Raw genomic sequence first — 25,520 nt, 5'->3', positions numbered from 1 at the left:
AGTATTTTAGTAGTGAATTCAATAACAAGATCAGGGAACTGACTAGAATATGGTTTGACAGAAGAACACAATTTTCAGGTTGAATGAGAGAGAAGCTTCGCACATGCTACTCTGTGTCTACCAAGTATTAGAATTACAGACATTGTTAAGGTTTTACAGCTGGCAATTATACATCCACCCTCAATTGCTTTATTGCAGTGATCCTCACTATTTTTTTCACAAGAGCCACATTGGCAGTGCAAAATCAAAAGGAGAGCCACTTTTACGACAACATACTAAGTCACCTTTGCAAATGTGCATTTCTACATATAAATTGGACATCCCACAAAAAAAGAAATAACACAGCCAATATATTTTCATTTAAGACCAGATTTACTTTAATACTGGGATGAGCGGAAGCTGGCATGCATGTCTTTGACTTTCTTCATGCTGTATTTTTAGTATTAGTAGTAGCAGGTTTGACAATACCCCAATTAGGAAGCACCATAAAGGCTTAATAACTTCCTTTCACCTTCAATACTGTATTTGGGTGAAGTATAATTCAGATGTTTGCGTTTTTGTAGTGCAATATTGTATGTTTATGAAGCACATTTGAAACAATGTATTGACTGTTAACACATACAGTGAGTCCCATTTAGAAGTGGCCACTTCATTCATTCGCTTGCGTGATCCATGCAGCTGAAAAATGTATTACAACTTATCGCCACAAGGTGGCAGTTTAAGTCCGCTGTAGCATTTGTAAACAGGGCAGCGGATTGCATTCAAAGGCGTTGCAGTGGCAGTGAGATACTGTAAGCAGAACGAAACTTAAGATCACCTCGTTGAAGTCATACTGTAGACTAGGCTAAATCAGAGCCTACTTTTGTTTTTATCAAGCTGGGGCCAGAGATGATGGCCTTTGGCGAACAGTTTAGGCCTACTCAAAATGAGTAAAACCAAATTTGGCGAAATCTGCGAGCCACCAATTATAGCTTGATGAGCCGCATGTGGCTTGCGAGCCGCGCAATGAGTAACACTGCTTTATTGGATCGATTTCAAGAGTGCAGCCAAACAGAGCAGTATTTCAGTGTCTCTTCTTGCATAACTGTAGAGTGGGATGGAACCAAGCCAACTTCAGCCTGCATGTCTAACTGACCACCAGTGATCCTCTCAACATGTCTTTCTGCATGAACATAACAGGAAGTGTGAATAAAAGTGTTCAAACATGACCATGGCCCAGCACTGAACTGTATGTTTTGGCCTTGATGTAAACAAAAAGCTGTACAGTACAAAGATAATGGCAATCAAAGCATTTCATTGATTAAATTGAAAAGCTGTTGAGTGATTAACTCACTCGAGTTATCTCCAGATAATGTTTATTCTGACCTTACTTTGCTTTCTGCAGTCTCATGGTTTGTGCCTTTCAAGTACCTTTGAAACAGAACCCAAAGATGTATGATCACACTCAGTGCCAAAGTATAGGCTATAACATAAACTGACACAATAATGCATAATTGTCAGCTAATAAGCTATGCAAACACAGCCGAGTTTTTCCAGTCTGAGTACACCAAGAAGCCTGTGAAGGTGCTGTCTGTTTTGGGACTGGAATAGAAGCCGTTGTATTCTCCCAGGGCCATCTGAACCCAGACTTTATCGCCAGGAATCAGGTGCGTCAGCGTTCCCCCCGACAGCGACGCCGGTTTGGACCAGTTCCCAAAGAACTGAAAATAGGAGGCCAGCGCGAAGCCGTTCTTCATCAGGTCGAACTGCAGGCTGGCGCGGTAGACCGTGGCGTGGACGGTGAAGTAGTACACTCCCGGGACTCGGCAGGTGAACACGCCCGTCTCGGCGTTGTAGTCGCCCTGCTCGTTTAGCACGATCCGATCGAATCGTATGGCGTCACTCCCTGCGACCGGTACCGCCTTGGCGTCTGACAGCTTGGCGCTGAAGGCGGACTTAGGGGCCACAGCACACTCCCCATCTTTTCCCTGATCGCCTTTGGGCCCCGGGTCACCATGGTCCCCAGTGAGGCCCCTGGAACCAGTCTGACCTGGAGGACAAAGGAGACAGTACAGTCTCAAATGGGATGGCATGAGCGTAACCTGTAATAGCCTAGTGTCAATCACAAATAGAAGATACACCTGCAGTCGTTATGGGAAGGTTTGAGAGTAACATACAAATAGCCTACTGTCAATCACAGATATTAGAAAACAGACCTGCTGTCATTATGGGAAGGTTTGAGAGTAACGTACAAATAGCCTACTGTCAATCACAGATACTAGAAAACAGAGCAGCAGAAGTCATGAGTGAACGTGCTGCCATTCGCTGATGCAAGAGGACACACCTGCAGTTATGTGTTAGCCTGGGGGCTGTGTGCTTCTGCCATTACAGCGTTATTTATACTTGACAGCTGTGTCACAGCGCCAATTCCTCCTCCAGTATACACAGGCTTTTGCTAAAATGACTTTGCCATCTGTCTTGCTTGGGTGCTGCAGTTTTATGGGTTTATGTGTTGGCAGTGCGGCGGCCAGACGACTTCACCTGGTTCCCCCCTGTCTCCTTTCTCCCCTGGTGCCCCGGCTTGGGCATCACGCCCGTCTCTGCCATCCCTCCCTGGCACACCGGGGCTGCCGTGCATCCCGGGGGATCCTGGGATACCTGGACTACCAGAACACAGGCTGGGGATCTTGTTGTCGTCAAGCTCGTGCGAAACACTGGCCAGCAGCATGACAAGCAGAGAGAGTGACCACTTCTCTGAGGGCGACATCACTTGTAAGCTCCAGGCGTTGTCTGTAGACTCTGCAGGAAAAGGGACAAGGAGCATGTGGGGGGAGGGGGGGGACATGAATCATTTGCAGCTGTTGTTTTTTAAAGTAACCTGACGAGTTCAATGTTCATGAGTGCGCTTGGGTTGAACCAAAACAGACTTCAGTCAGTCTGGGAGTTAATTCTCGTGCAAAGCAGTGGTATGCAGTCAGCTGATGATGGGGAAAGCACTCAGGATGTTACATAAGCTCATATCTATCCTATTAGTAAGACCAAACCACAGGGGAATTCAACAGCCAATAACAACTAACAATCAGGAATATGCGGCAATGATCCTTCTCTTGTCATGATCGTTCCATCTTGATTAACTTTGCACAAGTTTATTATTAGATTATTAACTCTGCCTCACACACTCGGCGGGCTGGAAGGGGATATTAACTCTGCCACACACACTCAGCTGGAAGGGGCACTGAAGGAGAAATGTCCTGGACCGTCCACATATGAAAGTAAACACATCTGTCCTGAATGATTCTTAGATGAGAAAGCGAGAGCTCACACATTCACACACACACTCACACCTTTGGCCTGAGGCAATGCATTTCTCTGAAGTTAATGCCTCCAGGAAAATCAGCTTTCCTTTTAAGCTACATTTATACTTTGAAAAACAGCTGTCTTTTCCCCCAAAGCTCCTTTAACTGTCTGACCAAAACGACTCCATTCCCATCACCAGAAAGGGCCGTGATTTGGTGCCCTTGTTTACTGGAATAGCTTTAACATTATGCTGTTACCTGGCTCCAGAAGCACTGGACTCCTTCAGCGTCTGCATCTCTGCATGAAAATGTCTGACTGGGGAGTTAAAGGAACCGCTCCCCTGGGGAATGTGTGCGGCGCGCAGACTAAATAGCACTCCAGCACGGGGCCATCTGTCTGCTGCCGGTCTGCCTGCAGTCAGTAATGTCCTTTCACCTCTCACTCATCTCTTCTCCTGCCCATCCCCACATTACCTCCCCTTACTGTCCTCACCTTCGCCACTTAAGGTCTTACTGTCTTTGCTGAAGACAGATGTAACCTTTTCCTATACTGTAAAGGGCTACAACGGAATACATCTAAGGTTAAGACACATTCAAAACAACAGAAATTCAAGTCACAAACTAACTCAACTTCTGTGTTTTTTAGTCCCTGGTGTAGTCTGAACTAACTCAACTTCGGTGTTCTTGTGGTCCCTGGTGTAGTCTCATTGTAGTGAGCTCCATCAGTCATGTTTAGCGGATAGAGGGCAGTAAACAATAGAGTATGGAGTATGAACCTCTGGTCTTTGTTCTTATTTGCACTGTTCACCCAATCAACTACTTCCAATATTTATAGTGATGTGAGCCATGAACTCCAATAGACTGATAGATTCTGAGTGCAATAAACATAGTAAAACCAGACATAGTAAAGCTAGAGACAGTAAACTAGATGTAGAAAAAGTAAATTAGATATGTGGGTTTTAAAACCCATGGTTTCCATCACTGCCACTTGAGCTTGAAAGCAGCTGGAGAAGTTAGATTTAGCAAAGCTGGAATGTAAAACTTACCTGTACCAGTTCTGAGCTTCACTGAGGAAACAGCTCAGGTCCGTCCAGGGCAGAAAATAAGTGTAACGCTGAACTTTTCTCGCTTGTTCAGGGAGTCTGGGAAAAAGTGATACTCCCCGTCTTGGAAGGAAATGGCAATGAAAGCCAATTAGGGAGCAAGAGAGGGGGAGAGAGAAGAGGGAGGAGAGGAGGGAGGAGAGGAGGAAGACAAAGGAGGGAGGAGAGAAGGGGCAGAGGAGGGAAGGAGGGATAGGGAAGCAACAAAGACGGAGGACCAGGAATATTTGATGCTCGTCCAAAGAGGATAAAAGGTGAAAGGCGAGCCTGAGAACAAATAACAAGCGATACTGGTGGAAAAGGAACAAATAGTAAAGCTTCAGTAGAAATATGTGGGGAGTGGTGGCGCTCGGGGAGCAAACAGCTGCTGAAGGAGACGAGGAAGCTCCTGACAGGGAGCCCATGTTGTGAGGGAGGGGGGACGACAACTGTGGTCAGAGCCTGTCCCAAACTCACACATCATCAAGGAGGAACAGCTCTGTGCAACCACAGCCTCAGCTTCAAAGCCAACTGATACAAACCATACGCGTACAATAAACACGGTCTCTTGGACAAGACCCTTTAATAGCCTTTTTCTCTTGTGGAGGAAAGAAAAGCCTTAGTCATCAATATAGCTGCCCAGATGGATATTCTTTTGAATAATGCCACTAAAATAAAAGAAGCGGTTCTGTTTTTCGCACAGTACCACATATTGCTCAATTTACTTTCATAGCTCTAGATGTCCTTAGGCTGCAAAGTAGCTGTACCACTAACTACGGACAGCTGGGGTTTCAAACAAGGCATTTCTAACTGTAATGATCAAATTAAACTACAGTTTCTACATTAAATGAAATAAAAAAAACAATTGATAGCAAACTGTAAATAGTCATTTGCACAAAATATACATTCACAACTTTAAGACATTCAGATAACATATGCATTGCTTTCTCTGCTTTGTGGTTTTAAAGAGTGCTATTTGTCTGGTGGGGGGTCTATAAAATTCCCTCTTCTCTACTTTTACTTCTCATTACTGGGCTGCCAAGCGGCCTATTAATGCACCACCAAAGGAGAGCTGGGGCCTCATGCAGCCTCCCAAACCCTGGAGGGCCACGGCTAAACATGTGGACGAATCCCTGGAGGGCCACGGCTAAACATGTGGACGCATCCCTGGAGGGCCACGGCTAAACATGTGAACGCATCCCTGGAGGGCCACGGCTAAACATGTGAACGCATCCCTGGCAAATATTAACACATTGTGTCCTTTTCCCTCTAATTCAGGGTAACCAGGCCAGCCACTTGTGCAGGCAACAGCTCTAATCATTTGAGCAATTCAAGATTGATGTAAAAGCTCTTTAAAACATAATGCCCCTCAGCTGGACCCAGTTAAGTGTAAAGATATTAGGACACTGGAACACTGAAACAGTGACTGAGTCATGTGATGGAGGGAAAGTGGAGCGGGTGGGGGAGGATGGGAAACTGGGCCTGTCTGTTGGACTTTAAAATACAGATTGTAAGTGTAGCTACTGTAATCCACTGGGCCCCACCACACACACACACACACAAATGATACACCTGAGTCACTGTGAGGAGTAAAGGAGACATGTTTATTACTTAAACTATCACTTAAATAAAAAAGGTGCATAGAAAATAAACATGATTAGAAACTTTCCTTTTTACACTTATGTACAATTGTATTTTTTTTCTCATTATACATTCATCCTTAGTAGTTTGTGGTTTTGCGATTGTAATTTAACTGTTTTGTTTTCCTTCATTTCTGTGATATTGGTGAATACTGGTGGGCAACTCAGACAAGAGAAAAAGAAAAAAAAGAAAACCGACTTTCTTTTTTCTTTTTAGCGTCAGTATTAAAATGGTCATTACTGTCTGTGGTTTTCCGTTAAGTGCAGTACACGTGTCTGTGTCCATATCCTCCCAGCATCATCATCTACAAGTCAGTGGAGCTCACACACACATACCACACTCCTCCTATAACAAATACACTCCCTTCAAAAAGGGAAAAAGGCTTCCAAATGCTGATGAGGCATTATCCCACCATCTTGACTTGCGCTAGAGAGGATGAGGATGTGGACATGCAGATCATTATTTTTACGGATATGCCAAAGTTACATACAAAATAAATAAATTAAAAGGATTAAAAAATCACTATCACTTATTTTAAAAAAAAGTCAGAACAAGAACAACTCAAGCTTCAAAATGTTAGAGAGAACAGTACAGGACACTTGGGTGGGTGAAGAATAAGAGCATTATTCTTTTCCTGGCCTTGACAAACCTACTTCTACCATCAGTCCAAATCCTGCTTCAGAATGTACAGAGCAAAAATGAAACACTTTCACTACAACGATAAAAACACAGGAAAATAAAACATTTGACCTCAAGAAGTTTACAACTACAGAATACATTTACATTTCGCATGATTATTAATATTGTTCCTTTCTAGAGAAGAACAAAAAAGAAACGAAAAGGATAAAACGGCAATGCACGGGCACAAATGAACACTGGATGCACATTTACAAAATGAAGGTTAGTTACTCTGAAAGGTTTCTGAAACTCAAAAGTTATTATTGAGTACATCAAACATGATTATTAACCATTAAGAATCTGTTGCTGCTATTGTAACTAAGTTTGTCTGTCCATTCCATATAGTGAAGATATTGACTTACAAAATGTACTATTTATACATTATGCTCCTGTATGCATGTACATGTGTATGTATATATTGGATACTGTAATTACATGTCGAGTTGTAATACCACTGAGAAATGATGTCACGGTACGAAGTCCAAGGAACAACTGAATTGGTCTGCCTCTTTTGAGTTTTGACCAACTAACTGATTGATTGACTGACTGACTGACTGACTGCGTTCACCTGTTTCGGAAGCGTCTCATTCTAAACTAACATGAAAAATGGAAAAAAGCTGCAAAGCCCTTGGGATAGTTATTCCTCATGTCCTTGTTTCTATTTTCTTCATCACCATATTATTTTTCTGTGACAAGACTTTCCCTAAACAACTCATCCCAGCCTTTCTTAAAATACTAACATTAACACCAAACAAAAAACAAATGCGATAAGAGTCAATATAATTCATATACACATATACATATATATATATATATATATATATATATATATATATATATATATATATGTATGTGTATATATACACACACACACACACACACACTGGTATATATATATATATATTATATATATATATATATATATATATATGAATACATTCAATAAGGGCCAAACTGCGGCTGAACTGCGGGAGTTGACCCAAACGTAATCTTTATCCCTGAATTAGACGAGAGGCCACAGGCTTGACCGGGCCGGGCAATGTGTGTTCTTCAGCCGACCCCCACCTGAGTTCTGTCCGTACTGACCGCCGTGTGTGTGTGTGTGTGGAGGGGGTGGGGGGGTTAGGGTCAGAGAGCGCAGTAGAACTCTCCAACCTAGAGCTAGAACTTCTGGATGAAAGAGGGAAAAAAAAATAAGTGAGATGTGTGCTCAAGGTGCCTGTCCTGACCTTTGCTGGACTTTGCTTCCAAAGATAAACTGCTCTAGTCTTCCTCCCCACAACCCTAAGAATGTGTTGGTCAATTACGGTTTTCACTGACCAGCCAATGGAAGGGGGTCAGGGCTCAACTGCCTTGTGTTTATACTGTTAGACGGCAAAATAAACTAACAAACAAACAAACAAACAAACAAGTCAACATACAAAACGTACAGAATATGAATAAAAAGTACTGGCCAAAGCGCTCTGTCTCTGTAAAGAGTAATTCATTGCATACAGCAGCAATCTAGAGTTTTTGTTCTGAAAGATATGCATAGTACCCATGTCTCTTACAAATCATCCAATTGCTCTGAAACCGACCCGTCTCCTCACAGCCACGAGAAGGAAAAATAGAGATTTTTGCCTGTTTACTTTGGGGAAAAGGGAATTGAGAGGTCAACAACGGGAAGCCAACTGAAGGACCGTTGATCAAAAAGAAACCAGCAGACCCAATGCCATTTGAACAAACACCCCTGTATGCTATAGTCAGTGTTAAGGCCGTCACATCACAAAGATGAGAAGGTACACCACTGGTAGCCACTTGACCATTTCTGCAACAGCAGGTGGATGTGGGTAACTGCTTAGGCCCCGGTCCATTTGTGAAGTTAACGCTGAAATATCTCAATGTCAGATAAGGCACCTTATTCCTACTAACAAGGACCAAAGAGCATTCAATGGGATATTCAATGGGGTGTCTTGTAAGTTCAAGCTCGATATTTCTCTGTGTCTGATAATATCTGGTGGAGTGAAACTATCCAGAGCACAATGAGCATGGGGTGGTGAAATGGAAGCAGGTAGGCTGTTCAGTGCCTGGGTAGTTAGGAAGTCTTGGAGCAGTAGTGCTTCATGAAAACTCTTGGACTGGGCTAGCCTTCATAGCCCTGGGGTTTTACAGTTACTTTACGAAAATAATTCTTCGTGATAAAAAAATACACAGAACACTGGGGCATTTGCTTCTTCAAAACTTTGGAAATCTTTCGGATATAATAATAGTCTTGGGTTTTAAAAAATAGAATCGAACGAGACCAACTAATACAAGAGAACAAAGACAGAACTATGCTTTATGTCTATGAAAATAGAGTCAATGAGAGACCGCATACTCTGAGGGAATTGGCGAAGGGGCTGGCTAAGGGTGAAATAAGCGCATATTCACTCCCGACCCTTTACAGCTGACCAGCGCTACAAGTGGTCACAAATACAAAAGACGCTTGCTTCAGAGTGGCAAATAGGAGCTACTGGTGGACTGCACTCTCTTGAGACAGTAACTGCTTCAGTCTGAAGTGTTAAAAATGAAAAACGAAACCGAAAGGAAGGCAGCTCTACAAATGTCAGACCAAGCATTAGTGTTGTAAACCTCTTATTTCCTACAAATATGTTGTTAAAATAAATACAATGTTTTATTAAAAATATAAATACCATCATTAGGTGCTATTCACTAGTGAGTGCTTTTCAGTCTTTCGTATATAAAAATATACATATTATTTACATATTGAAAGAAAACGCCTGATATCGTAAAAAGATAAAACTTCCAACGCAAAGCAGACATCATATTTGTTTTACTCAATTGCCAACATTAATTATTAAAAGCAGCAACGGGAGGATTTTTCTCATATTGGTCTAAAACAAGCATAAAATAGATCAACATATCACGTTTGCTCAGCTCAAGTCAATTATTTATCCTTAAATCCAGTCATCATGGACACAGCCATAACATGCACAAAAGTTTGACTCTTTCTTAAGAAAGGATGGCTCTGCAATCATTTTGTCCTCCAACGACCACCTCACAACAGTTACCAGACCTACTCTCTCTTTCCACGGACTCGGACAACCAACCGCTCGACCACTCTACTGTCCCTCAAGTTGCCAGGCTGTCAGTCCACCAGGATCTCAGTCCTAGCCAATCACAGGCCGTCTCCACCCCACTCTGGACCAACTCAGCATAAGAACACAAAGCATAGGAACGCTTACAAATATCAACATTACTGCAATCAAGTTTGGAAAAACAACTGATGAACATAATCTAGTCATCCCTACTGAGTCAACACAAGATTGCAGGATATTTACAGTGTCTCGAACATGGACAGGCTTCGCCTCAGTAAGAGCTAATACGGCTGTCTGAAGGCTTCAGTATACATTCAGTGATGGAAAAGATGTGTTGAAGAATGCCATGCTTGGAAACAAAAATACATAACAATAATAATAATAAGGGCTTTCATTGATCACTTTCGTTATTTCAGTTTGAGCCTGATTTTTTTTTAACCCCTCCCCTGAAAGAATTGCACTTTGGTGTAAAATGGATCTAACAACGTGGCTCTTCTTGTTTGTAGAGATCCATCACATTCTGGAAGCAGGGGCAAATGGGATTGAGCATTATCAAACAAACAGTATCAGTCCCTTACAGGCCATATCCTGAAAAATTAAGGTAAAAGTGGTGATGTAGAGATTTAAAACCTATGGGGAGGACCTACACAAATGTCTTGGGCACTAGTTTTTAACCATTAAGCTGAAAGAAAAAAACAAAATCAACAACAAAAACAAAAAATCAACCTTACATTAAAAAAAGGCCTGAATTTCCCCAAATGAATTGCTCTCAGATTATGACACTGAAAACCAGTCAACAAAATGTAACAAAAAACAAAGAGGCACAGTAATGTCATCCTTCCGGAAAACACAAGCGCACACTGAACAGCTCTGACGAACAACAGAAGCCCATCTCAACGCATGCTACCTCTTCAGCCCTGTAAGTGTCCCACACTACAGGAAACGTGGAACTGCTGTGGGTCACCCACAGCAAGGTGCTGCCGACATCGCCCTGAAAAGTGCTAGAATGCCGGAGTTAGTTCAGGAACTTGCGGCACTTTTTGGCTCCGCAGTTGCAGGGCAGCTTATTCCCAGGTTCCTCGATGGGGAACTTGTAGTCGTAGGTGAGTTCTTCTCCTCGGTAGACCTTGCGCAAGGCGAAGATGACGATGTGCTTCTGACTGTCCACAATGATGACACGAGAGAAGCAGTTGGGCTCGCAGGAATGGTTTATGAAACGCGCTGCGTTGCCATGCATCGTGGCGTCCACCACCTCGTAATCATCGATGCGAAACATGTAACAGCCAATCCCCTGGAAAAGATGAAAACCAAACTAAACTAAAACTCAATGGCAGGGAATGTATACACACAAAAAAAGCATTTCTTCCTACAAAACTATAAATCATATCTATCTACCAACCTACAAATCATATCTTTCTACAAAACTACAAATCATATCTATCTATAAAACTACAAATCATATCTTTCTACAAAACTACAAATGATTCATCATGAGTCATCCTCACCTTCTCGTCATAATACTTTTCCCGTTTGTCAGTGAGGACCGAGCGGACGATGGTGCCAGAGTACTCGATGATCATCTCTCCTGCGTCAATGTTTCGCTTGCAGAACAGACCTCGTCCGTGAATGGCTGACCTGGAGCAGAAAAAAACAGCCCAATCAGAAAAGATGATGAAATCTTTTTAATTCTTTCTTTGCATGGATTTGAACCCCACTTCATGTTAATTATTCTTGATGTACAAGAAATAATATGTGTACCAAGTATGTGCAACACACACTGAAATAAAACTACAACTACAGAATCAGGAATAGAGCATCAAAGGACAGTGAATAACAATGTCTTTAATTTTGCCCTTGATTTATAAGTATCTTAGCTCAAGTACCTATACACGCCTACTGTTTCCCAGGAGGTTTTCTTCAGGTGTCGGAGTCTCTTGGACATGGGCAGGTCCAAGCTGATGGCACGGCTGTGAAAGGAACAGGACAGAGCGCGTGTGAGAGCCCGCAGGCACAGGGGTGATGAAACACGCATGCATGCCACATATGCAGAGACAGCTTATCCTACCGAGCGGACTTCAGCAGCACCTCCTCCTCCTCCTCCTCCTGGGGGTTGTGCTCCGGAGGCTGCCGGTGTTTGGAAGCCAGGAAGTTGAACATGTCGAAAACGGACCTCCTGCAGGGGGTGGGTGGGGCAAACCGCATGTAAAAACAGGATTTGTGTCCAAGGATGAGTTAGTTACGACAAATTTCTGATATGAAATTGTAAGGGATGTCTGGCAATCCTGTCCTATCCATAAAATGGACTCATTTATGACAGTGTATGTTCAGTGCTTAAAGCTCAACAGCAAAAACAAATATATAAGTGAGATGCCAACAATATCTATTCAAGAATCTTTCCCTTTTTAAAACAATAGTCAATAGTGACCTAGTGGTTAAAACAAACATACATACAGGGAAAAAATAAACTATTTTTGAGAGCTGTCCCTCACTCCTTCACTACACGGGCTACTCTTTAAACTGCATTAACTTGAGTATTATGGTACTATAACTCTGTGGCTATGGCTGTGGACATTGTGGAATTAATGGGCTAGTGTAAATGTATGAAAGCAGCATATTCAGTCTTCTTAACATGTTTCCAACAGATGAGTTTCAGTGATATCAATATAACTCACTACAGGTAAAGCCCTTAAACCATCAAGTGTTTATTAAGTAAGGGATAACGGCTGCCGATGTGTCCTGTTATACGGAATTAATGGACGAGGGCGAGAGGCAAAGAACTCCCCGACGCGCCGTTTATTAATTGAGTATATAACAGGACACCTCAGCGGCCGTTATCCCTTACGTACTAAACACTTGATGGTACCAGATCTACTTCATAGGTGTCCCAGAATTAATAGCCACCCCACCAGCCAATCAGAAAAGAGTATTCCTTCTCTCCGGTTGATCATCTGCATTAATACACACTCATGCAGATAAATATATATTTCAATTACTTGCGCAGAATTCAGAATACTTGTCATTTAGAGAACAAGACGGTTGACAGGGATTCTTTGAACACTGGTCGTTTAGAGAACAAGACGCTTGACAGGGGTTCCTTGAACACGGGTTGTTATTCCATACCTGTGGTGCAGCTCCACTCGGGCGGAGCCGTGAGGGTTGATGGGGGGCTCGTCGCACTCCTTGGGCTTATGGAAGCGGAAACGGTAGTTCCGGCAGTATTTGGCACCACACAGCTGTTCCAGCAGAAACACCACGGTGTGGTGAAGAACGCCGAGCATCCTGAGCCCGTTAACTCCTGAGGCACCAGACATAACGACGAGGATGGCAAGAGACACACAAACATATTAACAAACAAGTTAACAGGGGTTTCTGTGTGTGTGTGTGTGTGTGTGTGTGTGTGTGGGGGGTCGGTGCACTGGACACCTAGATGAGATTCTCACCCTCGAATGAAAGTTCCTTGAGTTTGGCGTTCGACCGTGCCTCCTTGACTTTATCCGTCAAAGATTTCCAGGCCTCTGTGGAAGAGACAGTTGCAGGGATTTAATAAATGACGCTTGTCAAAATTCAGCCTTAAAGGCAAAGATGTGTCCTTTGTTGGATGATAAAACATAGGAAGTAACTAGTAGTTGCTGAAGCATGCAGTGGAGAGGGAGTAACATTCAGATTTTCCCCGTCTTTTGTACCTTCAATGCTCTCACAACGGATCTGAAAGCCATCATCACTGGATATTTCAAACATGAGGCCTTTCTTAGGCTTGTAGTGAGAGAGGAAGTCCCTGCCTCCCTTGTCATCCTCCTGCTCTGATGAAGCCAGTCCAGTGCCAGATCCTTTCCCACTGTTCTGAGTAGTAGGACCTGAATGAATAACAATGTTAGAGAAGAAATCCTCAAAGGAACCACTTTTGCTAAAGGCTAGCTACTGCTAGTGAATTATTGTTTGGTTTTGTTTAAAGCACATTGAATGACCTCTGTGTATGAAATGCGCTATATAAATAAACTTGACTTGACTTCCAGTGAATTGTGCTAAACTAGGTGTCAGACTGGATTATTGCATGCATTGAGAAGAGAAGGGTATGTATCCTCTTATCCAAGTAAGGGATAATGTATAGAGCGCCGGTCATTATTAGGAAAATAATATAATTATTTATTACTTATTTTCCCAATAATGGCCGGCGTTCTATACATTATCTCGCTTATTGTACAGATACTTGCCAAAACGAAAAAATAAACTCCACGATATGTCTCTTTACATTTATTTGTTACCGTTTCGATGTCGCTTTTGCTGAGCAACAAATAGTTCGCAACACACGCTGAACTTGAATCAATCGTTCTTTAGAACACAGCTGATCAACCGTCTGCCTTCACTTTTGAATGAGATGTACAATGGAGCGTTCTACCTGCATTGTGAAGAGCCGGCAAATAAGCTAATTTGCCATGTTCCTTTAACATTATTTAGTGAATGAGATAGGAGGTTTTACCCAGGTCTAGGACACTCACTTGTGGCTTTAGACTCCTCATCACACAACTCTACTGACACCTGGTTGATGGGGGACGCTTTGGTCACAGGAGCATCACTGCAACTACATTAGGAAAAAAGAAACATATCACATGTGGATCAATATGATTTATTCAGCCCTTCATGAAGACAGACCGCACTGGACATCAGCCAAATATTACTCATAAAAAAAAAGAGGTGATTTTTAACATGGTCTGTTACCTTTTATTTGAATCTTTTTCCATTGGGTTTTCCTGTGTCCATAGGCTCAGGATTGACTGGCTGCTTAGTCCTATACAAAAACAAACATAATACTATGAATATAACAAAAAGCAATGTATTAATAATACAAGTCTGTGGGTTCACAAACGTTTGCCAAGTTCTTACCCTGAGGATGACTGCTGACCAGCAGAGCTCGCATCTCCCTTGGATGATAGCGGAGACTCTGCCTGCAGTCCCTTCGGTTTCTTCCCGCTGGCCTTCTCTGGAGTCGACCGAACCCTTTTGGCCTTCTGTTTCCCCTTCCCACCTGCTGTGGGTGGTGCAGCTGACTTGAAAACTTGCGGCTGATTTGTGTGGAGGGTGATGGGTGTTGTCCATGAACCTTGGGTAAATACCCCAACCACTGGCTTGCTTGGGTCCTGGGCCATTAAGCTTGGGGCAGGACCCATGGATCCCGCAACATTCCCACTCTGATCGAGTGCTTGTGGTTTGTCTGCCAAGATTCGACTGACTTGCTTGCGATGCAGGGCGCTCTCTTGGTCCACTTGCTTGCTCACAGACATGCTGAGTGTTTGCTGCGGTGGAAGAACGCATATACTACTGGCGATAGACGTCTGCACAGGGTGAGTTAGCTGCGGCATCATGGCCCCTCCGGAGTGGAGAACCATCTGTTGGTCTGGAATGGTCAGATTATGTGGGCCGGCTTTGAAGAGCAGATTGCTGAAGGCCCCCGTAATCTCAGTGGAACTCAGGAGTCCAGGTGTGCTCAGAGAAACTGAACTCGCGCCGAGAATGTTGCCAGCTCCGCTAGGTGCCACTGAGACAACGTTCAACACCTGTTGGTTTGGATTGAGCCCTGAAACAGTACATGGCAACAAGTGGGTGGACGTGTCCTGCCCCAAGATGCCAGGCTGACCGCTGGATGTAATGGGCATAGGCTGTGGCACCAGCATTACCCCTTTTGGTCGTTTAATGATATTGGGGATTTTGCGATGGGACGTGGTAGTGGCTGTGGTTAGGGTGCCCAGTTCAACTAAACCAGACTGAGTGGAAATTCCAGCTGTGATTTGAGGAGACGACAAGTTTATAAGGGTCATGTTGGGTGCCACTTCTGATGGCGCCAACGGTGGGTGGCTTCGGGAGCGAGGAGGTTTTTTGCTTTTGCGTGGCAGAAGCCGGGTTATGGGCCGTTTTTTGCCATGTCCTGAGGAAAGCACAGATGAAGAGGGAGACAAGGATGGTGCACTAGAGACCATCGTGACGCTGGGTGCCAAATCAGGTCTGCGTCCTGCTTCAGACACGATAATCTGGGAGTCATGGGAGGGGATGCCTATGAGGAGGCCTGATGTGGTGTTGGGAATGACAGGTTGGAAACTGGCCTGAGTTGTATTAGTAAGAGTATGAATTTGAGGGTGGTGAGACATGGGTAATAGGCCCTTTCCACCCGCAGGAAATATGGGCTGATTGGGGAGACCTGCTGTGAGAGTCATGGAGCTCAACACAGAGGGACTAGTGCTCATGACCCCTGTCGTACCAACTGAAGGTGTGATTTGTATCTTCTGTGTCACTCCATTGGGTAGAGTCTGCAAGACGTAGAGAGGCTGCATTCGCTGATTCACAACAATCAATTTTTCCGGGGCAGGTTTGAGATGAGAGGAAGGGGTTTGAACAGCAGTGCTAGCAACCTGAGAAGGTCCAGGGCTTACAGCAGTGACAGGTATGTATTTCTGACTTTGTAGAGGCAGCGTAGGAGAACTAGGTAATCCTGGTGTCCCAGAGGTCCTGGCAACGTCCTGGTTATCTGGTTCAATCACCTGACTGACTTGATTGGAAATATGCTCGCCCTCGATGCCGGTTATGAAATGCTTGGGTGTCAGCTGATCATCAGTTACCTGTGAGTCTCCACCTCCTTCCTCAGACACCTCGCTCGTCCTGACCCCTGGCTTGTCTCCAGCTTTCTCCACAGTTTCATCAGTAGTCAATGACAGTATTGTGCTCTCCGAAGCTTCCGGAATGAGAGTGTTGTGATTCTGGTTGCTAACGGAAGCTTCCGGAATGAGAGTGTTGTGATTCTGGTTGCTAACGGAAGGGCTCCGCGTGGTCAGCACTGAGAGGTCAGAGGGCAGGCCCAGCTGCAGGCTGTAGGACTCCTCGACGGAAATAGTCGAGTTGCTCTCCCCAGGCTCAGTGCTAGGCAGTGGTATGTCAAAGAGCAGCGCAGAGTCTTTCCTCCGGTTGACGTCGACCCCGTACCCTTCACCTAGCAAAAGTTCCGGAGAAGATGACTCTGGCTGTTGACCCAAGGCCTGCATTGATGGCGTGTTCAACACAAAATCCATGATGTCAGAAGGCAGGATGTTGCCACAGTCATCACTGTAGTTGTTGTCAGAATCAGACTTGAGCAGGTCTGTGGTGAGGGACAACTGTGCCTCCAGAGGGTCTTGCCCCTGTGACTTGACGTTCCCCAGAGACAGACAAGACTCCTTCTGGTTCTTCCTGCTCTCTCGACTGCTGCCATTTCCCCCTCCAGCGCTGCTGTCGGAGTCTTTCCCTGAGCCTGCTGCCATCCTCTCCGCCCGACTCTCACGGCTCTTCCTTTTCCCAGAGGTTTTGTGGGTAGTGGACGTTGTGGCAGTTGTGGTGCTGCTGGTACTCAAGCTGGCATCGCTCTCAGAGCCATCATCGACGCCATCCAGCTGGCCAATTTGGGGACGGCCCAGACTCAATGGTATGGCTCCAGATTCCTCCATGTGATCTGTACTCTCTCCAGCATCTTCGTTCAGAAACCTGCCAAACTGTGACCCTCTTCCCACTCCCTCAGGGTGTAATCTGACGTTACGGTTGATGATGGTGCGTGTAAAGTTATAGTAATAGGAGTCTTTGTTTGGACACGGCCCCAGTCCAACCTCCTCGTCTTCCCCACTATCCTCTGACAACGAAGTGCTCATATCATCTGCCCCATCGACTTGCCCCTCGGCAGAACGCTTGCTCATTCCGGACCGCTTTTTCCCAATGACCTCTCCGCCGCCATAGAAGTCGATGTCTTCCTCGCCATAGGAACGCACGCCATAGAAAGGCGTCAAACCAAAGATCATATTGGCGCGAGCCCGTGTACTACGCCGCGGGTACCTTCGCTTGGCTGACCCCGAACCGTCGCTGTCTTCCTCGTTGTGCTTGTCGATGCTGCCTTCATCCTCCATGGAGGGATCTTCTCCGTCCTCAGCTCCCTCTCCCTCTCGCAGATGTTCTTCACAGTCCTCTGGGTGAGCTTGGCTCTCGGACTCTGAGCTTTCTGAGCTGGCAGATGGCGAAGAGAAGAGGACAGGTGGACAGGTGGACCTCCTCTGTGGACCCTGACTGACCGGGGTAACTGCAGTCGGCAGATTTGTATCCGAGCCTGTACTGATCACTTTGGTCCCATTAGGATCTATTTTTGGAGATATTAAAGATGCTTTTCCTGTAGGCTTCTTTTCCCTTTTGATCAGCTCCTTGCTTGCTTTGGTTTGATTGAGCGCAGCCCTAATACCTGCATCTGAGCCCGTCTCTGGCTGCATTCCCTCTAAACTGGAGCTGTTCTTGCTCTCAGAACTGAACCTCTCCCTTGACTTTAGTGGTCTATTCCCTCCTTGACTGTCATGTTTATCAACCGCATTTGTTCCGGCTGCTTTGGTGTTGCTGCTGTGTACTGCAGATTTGTTGTTACTGTTTTGAAAGTTTTGGTCTTGGCCGAGTGTTTTGATATCACTGCCCTTTTTCTGAAGAGGGGTCTTGATCTTTTTAGTAGTTTTCTCCCTCTCCTTCGATGCCTCGATGCTTCCACTGAATCCCATTTTGGAGCATGTCTCTTTGGTGCTGGATGTCCTGCAACTCGCGGTTACTGCTGGTGTTGCCTGAGAGCCGCGTTTAATGTCCTCCTCTCCCACGGTAGCTCCAGACGACCAGCGGGGTTTCATGGCAGCAGCAGGGGCAGGCCCCGCCACATAGTCATGTGACTTCCTCCCTCCGCTTTTGTGGTATGGTGGCTTTGGGGACCCCGGTATCCCTGTGTCTTTTGCGGCTGGTGTGCCTTCCTGGATGGGGTTGCCTCCATCTTTGGGTAAAGCAGCTTGGGGCTGACAAGACAGGAGAGTTGATTCAGCTGGAAGGTCTGAAGTGTCTTTCATTCCTTGCTGCTTCCCCTTCTCGCCCTTAGTGCTGCTGCTACTCCTCTGGTGACTCGTAAGGACGGCCGTTCCCAAAGGTGGCGACACCTGGTTCATCCCCATCATCAGCGGAGCAGACAGATGCACCGCCTCTCCCTCGGACTGCTTTCCAGGTGGTTCTCGGCTGCAGTCACCTTTTTCATTGACACCTGACTGTCTTTGCTGAGATCCTGGACTTGAGGCGCTAACCTGACAGTTCTGGGACCTCACGGAAGCAAAGGGCCGACCCTTTGTGCCTGAGTCCCTCTGTGCGCGGTCCCATGTGTAGGAAGAGAGGGATAAGGGAGTAGTTGTAATGGAGGAACTAGAGGATGCTGTGCTTTGCGGACTGAACAGATAACTGCTCTGCGCTGTGGGTACAACTGTGTTTCTGGATGATTGAGGTGAGAGCGAGGAAGTGCTGTGTCGCCGGGATCCAATTCTTCCGAGACAGGAGCTCAGCAGAGGGTCACCCACAGTCACAATCTCATGTGCTGAACTGGTGAAGCCTCCTGAAAAAGAACAAAAACAGGCTGACTTATTTCAAATGAGTTAATTATCTCCATTTGTAAACGGTGTAGAGGCACAACTGAATCATTCAAGGAGTATTGTATTTTGGTATCTTTTCAAGTAACCGACATTACATCATGACAAATTTCAGGGGACATAAGACACATTGCTTAACTTCAAAATCTAATAATGTTTTTGAATAACACTCAATTACTGCTGCACAGTTCAACAGCCTACAGGCCTTAGTCACAGCACAGAAATGTTATGAGTATAATTCAGAAATCTTTGAATTCACTACATATACTGTAATAGCATTTATTTCCAAAACTTAGACAATCCTCCACATGCCTTAGTTCTGAGATCTTTAAGCCATGAGCTTTGAAGAGTGTAGATACATGTTTATTTATGTTTTTGTTTGTTTATTTGGCTGACCCTTTTATCCTGAGCGACTTACAGATGTCAATTAACCCCCTGGAGCAACTTAAGTGCCTTTCTCAAGGGCCCAACAATGGCACCTGGGAATCAAACTCACAACTTTTCAGGCTACTGCATGCAAACTCTTCTCGGAAACCATTGCACTACAAATTGAAAAGCCTTCCTATAGTACCTGGAGAGGGAAGTGGTCTGGAGATGGGAGACTTGTGGCATGGTGGATAGCTGGGGTGCCTGTTTCGGAAGAGCATCTTTGGCCTGGAAGCTGCAGCCACTGGCTTGGAACAGGACAGCTTTGCTGAATCCACCAGCTGAGAGGATGTGATCATCTCCATTTCTGTTTGAATATTAACGCTCATCAGGAAAAGGTTTTCACTCAGACTCAACTTCTTGGTGAGATTAGATCACACATCAAGAAGGTTCAAAATAACATTTGAAATATTATTGAACAAAAGTACACACACACACACACACACACACACACACACACACACACACACACACACACACACACACACACATATATATAGATAGATAGATAGATAGATAGATACATATATAGATATCAGGAAGGTACAAAAGTTGGAGGAGTTTGTGGCTGACCTGGGACTGTGGAGGGGCTGTGAGCAATGGTAAAGTTCTTCTCACAGGAGACTGTGCTGTCAGTGACTGTTTCTACCACTTGGGGGCGATACACTAAGATCCTACAGGTGTAAACACACCGCTTGCGAGCATCAGTGGTGCTCCAGTAGACTCTCGAACACCTGCAGGAGTGAGCAGAAACAGCATTTATTCAACAACACTTTTTTTTCAACACAAACAATGTCATTGCATTTTGATTCCATTCACAAAGTTGCTGCATAAACATAGGTCTCACTTACTGGTAACCGATTGGGAAAAGATTCCTCTCACAATCTGACAGGTCCGTCAGCATTCCAAGACAGTCTATGGTCATTGAGCCTACGAAAAGTTAAAGGACACGATTCATCTTCAAAGTTCCAAATGAGCAACATCAAAGTAAATCAGCAGTAGTTCAAATGGATTCACAGTACAAACTGAAATGATATGAAAGGTCATGAACTCTGACCTATCATCATATGGATGTTGTCAGGAGGAAGCCCATTGATGAACTTCCGCCGAAGGCTGATGCCCTCTAGGTCCACCAGAATCCTGCGTGTTACCTCAAACCCAGAGTCTGATATCACCTGGTTAGCAAAAAAAGGAACAAGAATATGTATTTAAGTAACGAAGTATTCATTTATATAGCTTACTTATATGTCCACATTAATTTCAAGTGAACAAGTGATAAAGTCACAGAAGCTACATAGTGCACAAGAAAAGAGTGTTATTTATAGAACAAAATAGAAGCTACACACACACACACCATGCACACATGACATAGTCCATGAGCATGAATCTTAATTATGTCCATCATAATATGTGTGTGTGCAGTGTTTCAGGTTCAAAAGCTTTTGACCTCTGAATGCATCAGTTCTGTGCATGGGCATAAGGCAAGACTGGTAATCAAAGAGATGACCTCACTCTCAGGACCTGCCCTTTCCTTACTTCTGGTTGGCAGTGGCCAAAACAATACTAATGTGATGACTTTACACGCGATCTTACCTCGCCCTTGATCAGGTCCTTGTGTCTCTGGCAGTAGACCTTCTTGTCCTCGAGGAAGACGCAGCGTCGCTGGCGGGCGCACATGAAGTGGTAGTTGCTGTTGCAGGTGGTCAGACAGCAGCCCACAGTCGCTCCAGGTCTCTGGCAGTTCTCACATCGCTGCGAGGGGCACAGAAAGACAACAGGGGCTAGTCAACAACCGGGTTAGAAAACAACAACAACAACAACAACAACAACAACAGGGGCTAGTCAACAACCAGGTTAGAAAACAACAACAGGGCCTAGTCAACAACCAGGTGGCTACTGGTTAGCGCTTCGCACTTGTAACCGGGGGGTTGCCGGTTCGAACCCCAACCAGTAGGCACGGCTGAAGTGCCCTTGAGCAAGGCACCTAACCCCTCACTGCTCCCCGAGCGCCACTGTTGTGTGCAGGCAGCTCACTGCGCCGGGATTAGTGTGTGCTTCACCTCACTGTGTGTTCACTGTGTGCTGAGTGTGTTTCCCTAATTCACGGATTGGGATAAATGCAGAGACCAAATTTCCCTCACGGGATCAAAAGAGTATACAGTGGGCATCGCTTTCAAATGACCACTTCATTCGCGCATTACAGCGGTGAAGCTGCGTGAAGCTTTAGTACCACTTTCAGCCACTGTCGTCGGCTCTGCCACTGTACATCGCTCTGCCTGCCGTCCCTTACATAATTGTTGCAGAGAGTAATCCCAGCCCTCTGAATTCAATAACAAAATAAATCATGCATAATTAAACATTACCTCGATTTAGGCTACTTGGGTATGGCTTAAGGCTTGACTACAAAAAAATCGAATCGAAATTTGCTGTCTACATTATTGTCAGTGTTGGGGTTAACGCAACTTCATAAATCAAAACAGTGGTGTGATAACTGAGCCAGTAGAGAAATAACTGTTCAGAATTAATCTGTAGCCTTGGGTAGGCTTCTGCAGAAAACAATGTTGTTGCCCGATTTAATACTATCTGGCGGCGTTTTTAACAGGCTACGCCAATAGAGGCTTAGACAACTATGACCCACGTTTTGGTTTCAGTGAAATTAATTTGCCCTACTTCTTGACTGCAATGTAGTCAATTGACTGCTTGACATGTCATTTTTATTTTTCTGTACAATAAACAATTACATCTGCTTTATGCCGCCAGAATTACGTTCATATTTGGCTGACTGCAGACGGCACTTCCTTCCCTCCCCATATTCCAAGATTAAGATAGTATGAAGTGCTTTTTGTAGGCTACCATCATAAAAAAAATAGTTAAAGCGAATAGCTATTTGCAATTTGACAAAACACTGGTCCTCATTTTGCGAATCGCGGGGATATATGAGCCTGTTGCACTTAGTTAGATGTCGAGTCGCGATAATGTTTGAAAACCACTGGCTCGTAATCACAATAATTTAACACACGACAGTTGGATAACCTACTTAATCATGTCCCCATGCCTACATTTTTGTGAGTAGCATAGAGATCGTTAAAAAAAAAAAGTATGGCTCTCCGTTTGGGACATCGAAAAACTTATATTTTTAATAGACTACCGTCGAAGATGCTGACTTGCAAAAGCCCCGGGATAACCGCGTTATCTCCACTATCATCAGTCATGCCCTTGATCAAAGTGGGAATGAACTAAAGTTTGAGAACCACTGGCTTAACAAGTTACCTACAGTCCAGAACACAGAATCTGTTGCAATATTCTGATGATCGGCGATGATATCGCAAATGTTTGTTTTCCAAAGTAAGAATTTCACTTCACCATGCACCACCGACAATACCTGGCCTACCTGGTATCATTACAAACATTATTCTGTGTCCTAAAACTGGCATATTTTTATGGCATTGTGTCATGTAAGTTCGTTGCAAAATCTAGAGAAATGTGTGAGGTGGTCAGCGGGGGACAATTGAGACACACATTGGATTGTGTTATTACTTGAACATTCCACACTATCCACAGCTGTGGTAGGCCTATCAGGGCAGGAGGATTACTGTCAGCGAGGCTTTATATAAAATTCTTCAACAGAAGGCCTCGAATGTTGTCTTGTTTGTGGAGGCGCTTTGCTTCGGCTTCTGTAATTTCGGCTTCATTGAAAATGAGGGCTTCCCTCAATGACCCTCCGAGAATAAATAAAGGTTGAATGAATGAATGAATGAATGCAGGCTTGCCCAAAATAAAGGCATGTGGTTTGCGCAGCCTACAGTAAATAACAGACCCGCCAGAATGTGCGTTATGATGCTTTTTTACGAGCAAGATGTTTTTGGTACCCTACGCACACTGCATGTTCTTAAATAACAATGATCATCAGTAATATTCGACCATTAATTTGGGTAAATGGGCAGGCGTGACCACCTTGATTGGCTGATTGGCTGATGATTGTAACGCGGGCATGATTCCAAACACCTCCCTTACGATGATGAGTGACAGGTCTCAGAATGCGTGCGCTAGAGAAGGACGGAAGATGATGCATAACTGGGGCCGTAGGCTATTCACAAAGGCTTTTATCTTACTACTAGGAGTAGGTTACTCCTAAATCGCACTTAAAGATTTTAGATTGGAGTTTTCTCTTAAAAGTTATTCACAAAGCCTTTCAGACAACTCCTAAACTAGGAGTGAGTCTTCGTGGCTATGGATGACGTCATTACTCATGCACGAGCTTGACTGAAGTGACCACCTTGATTGGCTGACGATTGTAACGCGGGAATTCCAAACACCTCTCTTCCGATGATGACTGACAGGTGACAGGTCAGAGAATGCGTGTGCTACACAAGTAGTGCGAAGGACGGAAGATGATTAATAACTGAATAAAAAGGCCTAGCCTAAATGAATAAAGAGTAAGGCAAAACAAATAGCTTAGTAGCCTAATGAAACATAGGCCTATGGATTGATGCAGTAGCCTACCTTTGCAACATTATTAAATTAATCTGTCACCATATCCCTAGGCTACGTTTGCAAAGAGGAGAACATTTTAATTTGATTCACAATGAAACGTTACATTTCATTTACATGTTAACAATGAGTAGTTTTGGTTGTTCTTGGTGGCATTATTGCATCCCTTTTATGAATGCAAAATTGTTCCCTCACGATTGGAAGCTCCTGTTATGCATAGGCTATTTCAAAACATCATAACGTAAAATGCCACAAAAAGCGGTTTATGAATAGGTCTTAGTGAGTTAGGAGTCCTCTCGACTTAAGCTGTCCCAGACTTAGGTGCTACTTTTAGGTCTAAAATGCTTTGTGAATTACTTTTTGTGAAAAAAATTAGGAGTCCTAAAGTTAGGAGTGACACGCCCATTATTTTTTAGGAGTTGCTCCTAAATTAAGCCAGTTAGGAGCTACTTTTAGCCTTAAAATTCTTTGTGAATATGGCCCCTGAATAAAAAGGCCTAGCCTAAATGAATCAAGGCAAAACAAATAGCCTAGTAGCCCAATGAAACATACGGATTGATGTAGTATCTTTGTAACATTATTAAATTATTCTGTTACTATGCCTACGCTTTGCAAAAGAGAACATTTTAATTTGATTCACAATAATGTTACATTTAATTTACATGTTGACAATGATTAGCCTAGTTTTGTTGTTGTTGTTGGCGTTATTGCATGTTAGTTATGCCTACAATGCAAAATTGCTTCCTCATGACTGGAAGCTCCTGTAGCAGGATTTCAAAACCGCAGGTTTGTGAATAGGTCTGTGAGTAAGGAGTCCTCTTGACTTCTTTTAAGCTGTCAGAGGTGGGAAGGTGTGATTTTTTGGGGGAAGGGCCGGATTAACTGGGCACAATTGTCTGATGGCCCCCTTCCCCAGCCAACGTGGAATCGGGTGGTTAGTTAATAGGCCTATCGTGGAAGATTTTTCCTGCCTTCTAAGGCAGGAGCGATCTGTGAGGCCAAGCCTCACCAAGTAGCTCGCTTTGTTTACAACTAACATTCCATTTAATTAAACTGCTTTATAGGCTATGCCAAAATAGTTTTCAACATTTTGAATATTAGTGTCGGGTGAATTGAAATGTTCTCAAAGTAGCCTTATGGCTGAAAGCTGCTTGGGACACCCCCAGCAATATAACCATACAAACGCTTCCTGCACTCATTGTTTCAAAAGGAGTAATTTTGGCTTTGTCAGAACTGAAGAGCTGTGGCCGGCACGGCACGGTATGCCCAATGAAAATAAATTAACATAACGCAACACAACACAACACAGACCCGCTTCTCTCACGTCAGTCATGAATCTAAAACACAGAACCCGATTCTCTCACGGCAGTCACTGACAGTAACCTAGAATAAATGCATGGGGAAAAA

General features: G+C 44.3%; 2 protein-coding genes across 3 annotated transcripts in view; both read right to left on the bottom strand.

The window, feature by feature from the left end:
* Positions 1-810: 810 nt before the first annotated feature.
* Positions 811-4,497, bottom strand: c1qtnf5 (C1q and TNF related 5). 2 transcript variants are annotated; one of them, XM_048266365.1, is made up of 3 exons: positions 4,322-4,497; positions 2,521-2,778; positions 811-2,029 (listed from the first exon to the last, which is right to left on the bottom strand). In XM_048266365.1, the coding sequence occupies exons 2-3, from the start codon at positions 2,744-2,746 to the stop codon at positions 1,509-1,511; spliced, it is 747 nt and encodes a 248-aa protein (XP_048122322.1). In that variant the 5' UTR covers positions 2,747-2,778; positions 4,322-4,497; the 3' UTR covers positions 811-1,508. The 2 variants fall into 2 exon arrangements, with proteins under 2 accessions (XP_048122322.1, XP_048122323.1); XM_048266366.1 differs by lacking the exon at positions 4,322-4,497 and adding an exon at positions 3,534-4,287.
* Positions 4,498-9,614: 5,117 nt separating this feature from the next.
* Positions 9,615-25,520, bottom strand: part of kmt2a (lysine (K)-specific methyltransferase 2A) — a 41,769-nt gene continuing 25,863 nt past the window's right edge. The window contains 16 exon segments of the mRNA XM_048266367.1: positions 9,615-11,044; positions 11,259-11,388; positions 11,637-11,720; positions 11,819-11,926; positions 12,874-13,048; positions 13,194-13,268; positions 13,437-13,607; positions 14,250-14,332; positions 14,470-14,539; positions 14,635-14,656; positions 14,658-19,162; positions 19,768-19,929; positions 20,196-20,356; positions 20,474-20,552; positions 20,680-20,797; positions 21,216-21,374. Of these exon segments, the coding sequence (XP_048122324.1) occupies positions 10,769-11,044; positions 11,259-11,388; positions 11,637-11,720; positions 11,819-11,926; positions 12,874-13,048; positions 13,194-13,268; positions 13,437-13,607; positions 14,250-14,332; positions 14,470-14,539; positions 14,635-14,656; positions 14,658-19,162; positions 19,768-19,929; positions 20,196-20,356; positions 20,474-20,552; positions 20,680-20,797; positions 21,216-21,374 (6,378 nt within the window). The 3' untranslated portion in view covers positions 9,615-10,768.

The sequence above is a fragment of the Alosa alosa genome, chromosome 16 (assembly GCF_017589495.1).
Source record: "Alosa alosa isolate M-15738 ecotype Scorff River chromosome 16, AALO_Geno_1.1, whole genome shotgun sequence".
Lineage (NCBI taxonomy): Eukaryota > Metazoa > Chordata > Actinopteri > Clupeiformes > Clupeidae > Alosa > Alosa alosa.
Note: the sequence above shows the minus strand (reverse complement) of the source record. Positions and strands in the feature narration are given on the sequence as shown.

Bases quoted from the DNA above. Each gene is read 5' to 3' on its own strand.
- c1qtnf5 (XM_048266365.1), bottom strand. From the start codon at position 2,746: ATGTCGCCCTCAGAGAAGTGGTCACTCTCTCTGCTTGTCATGCTGCTG. The intron at 2,030-2,520 runs GTGAAGTCGTCT...TTTGTCCTCCAG, and splicing joins AGGAGACAGGGGGGAACCAG to GTCAGACTGGTTCCAGGGGC.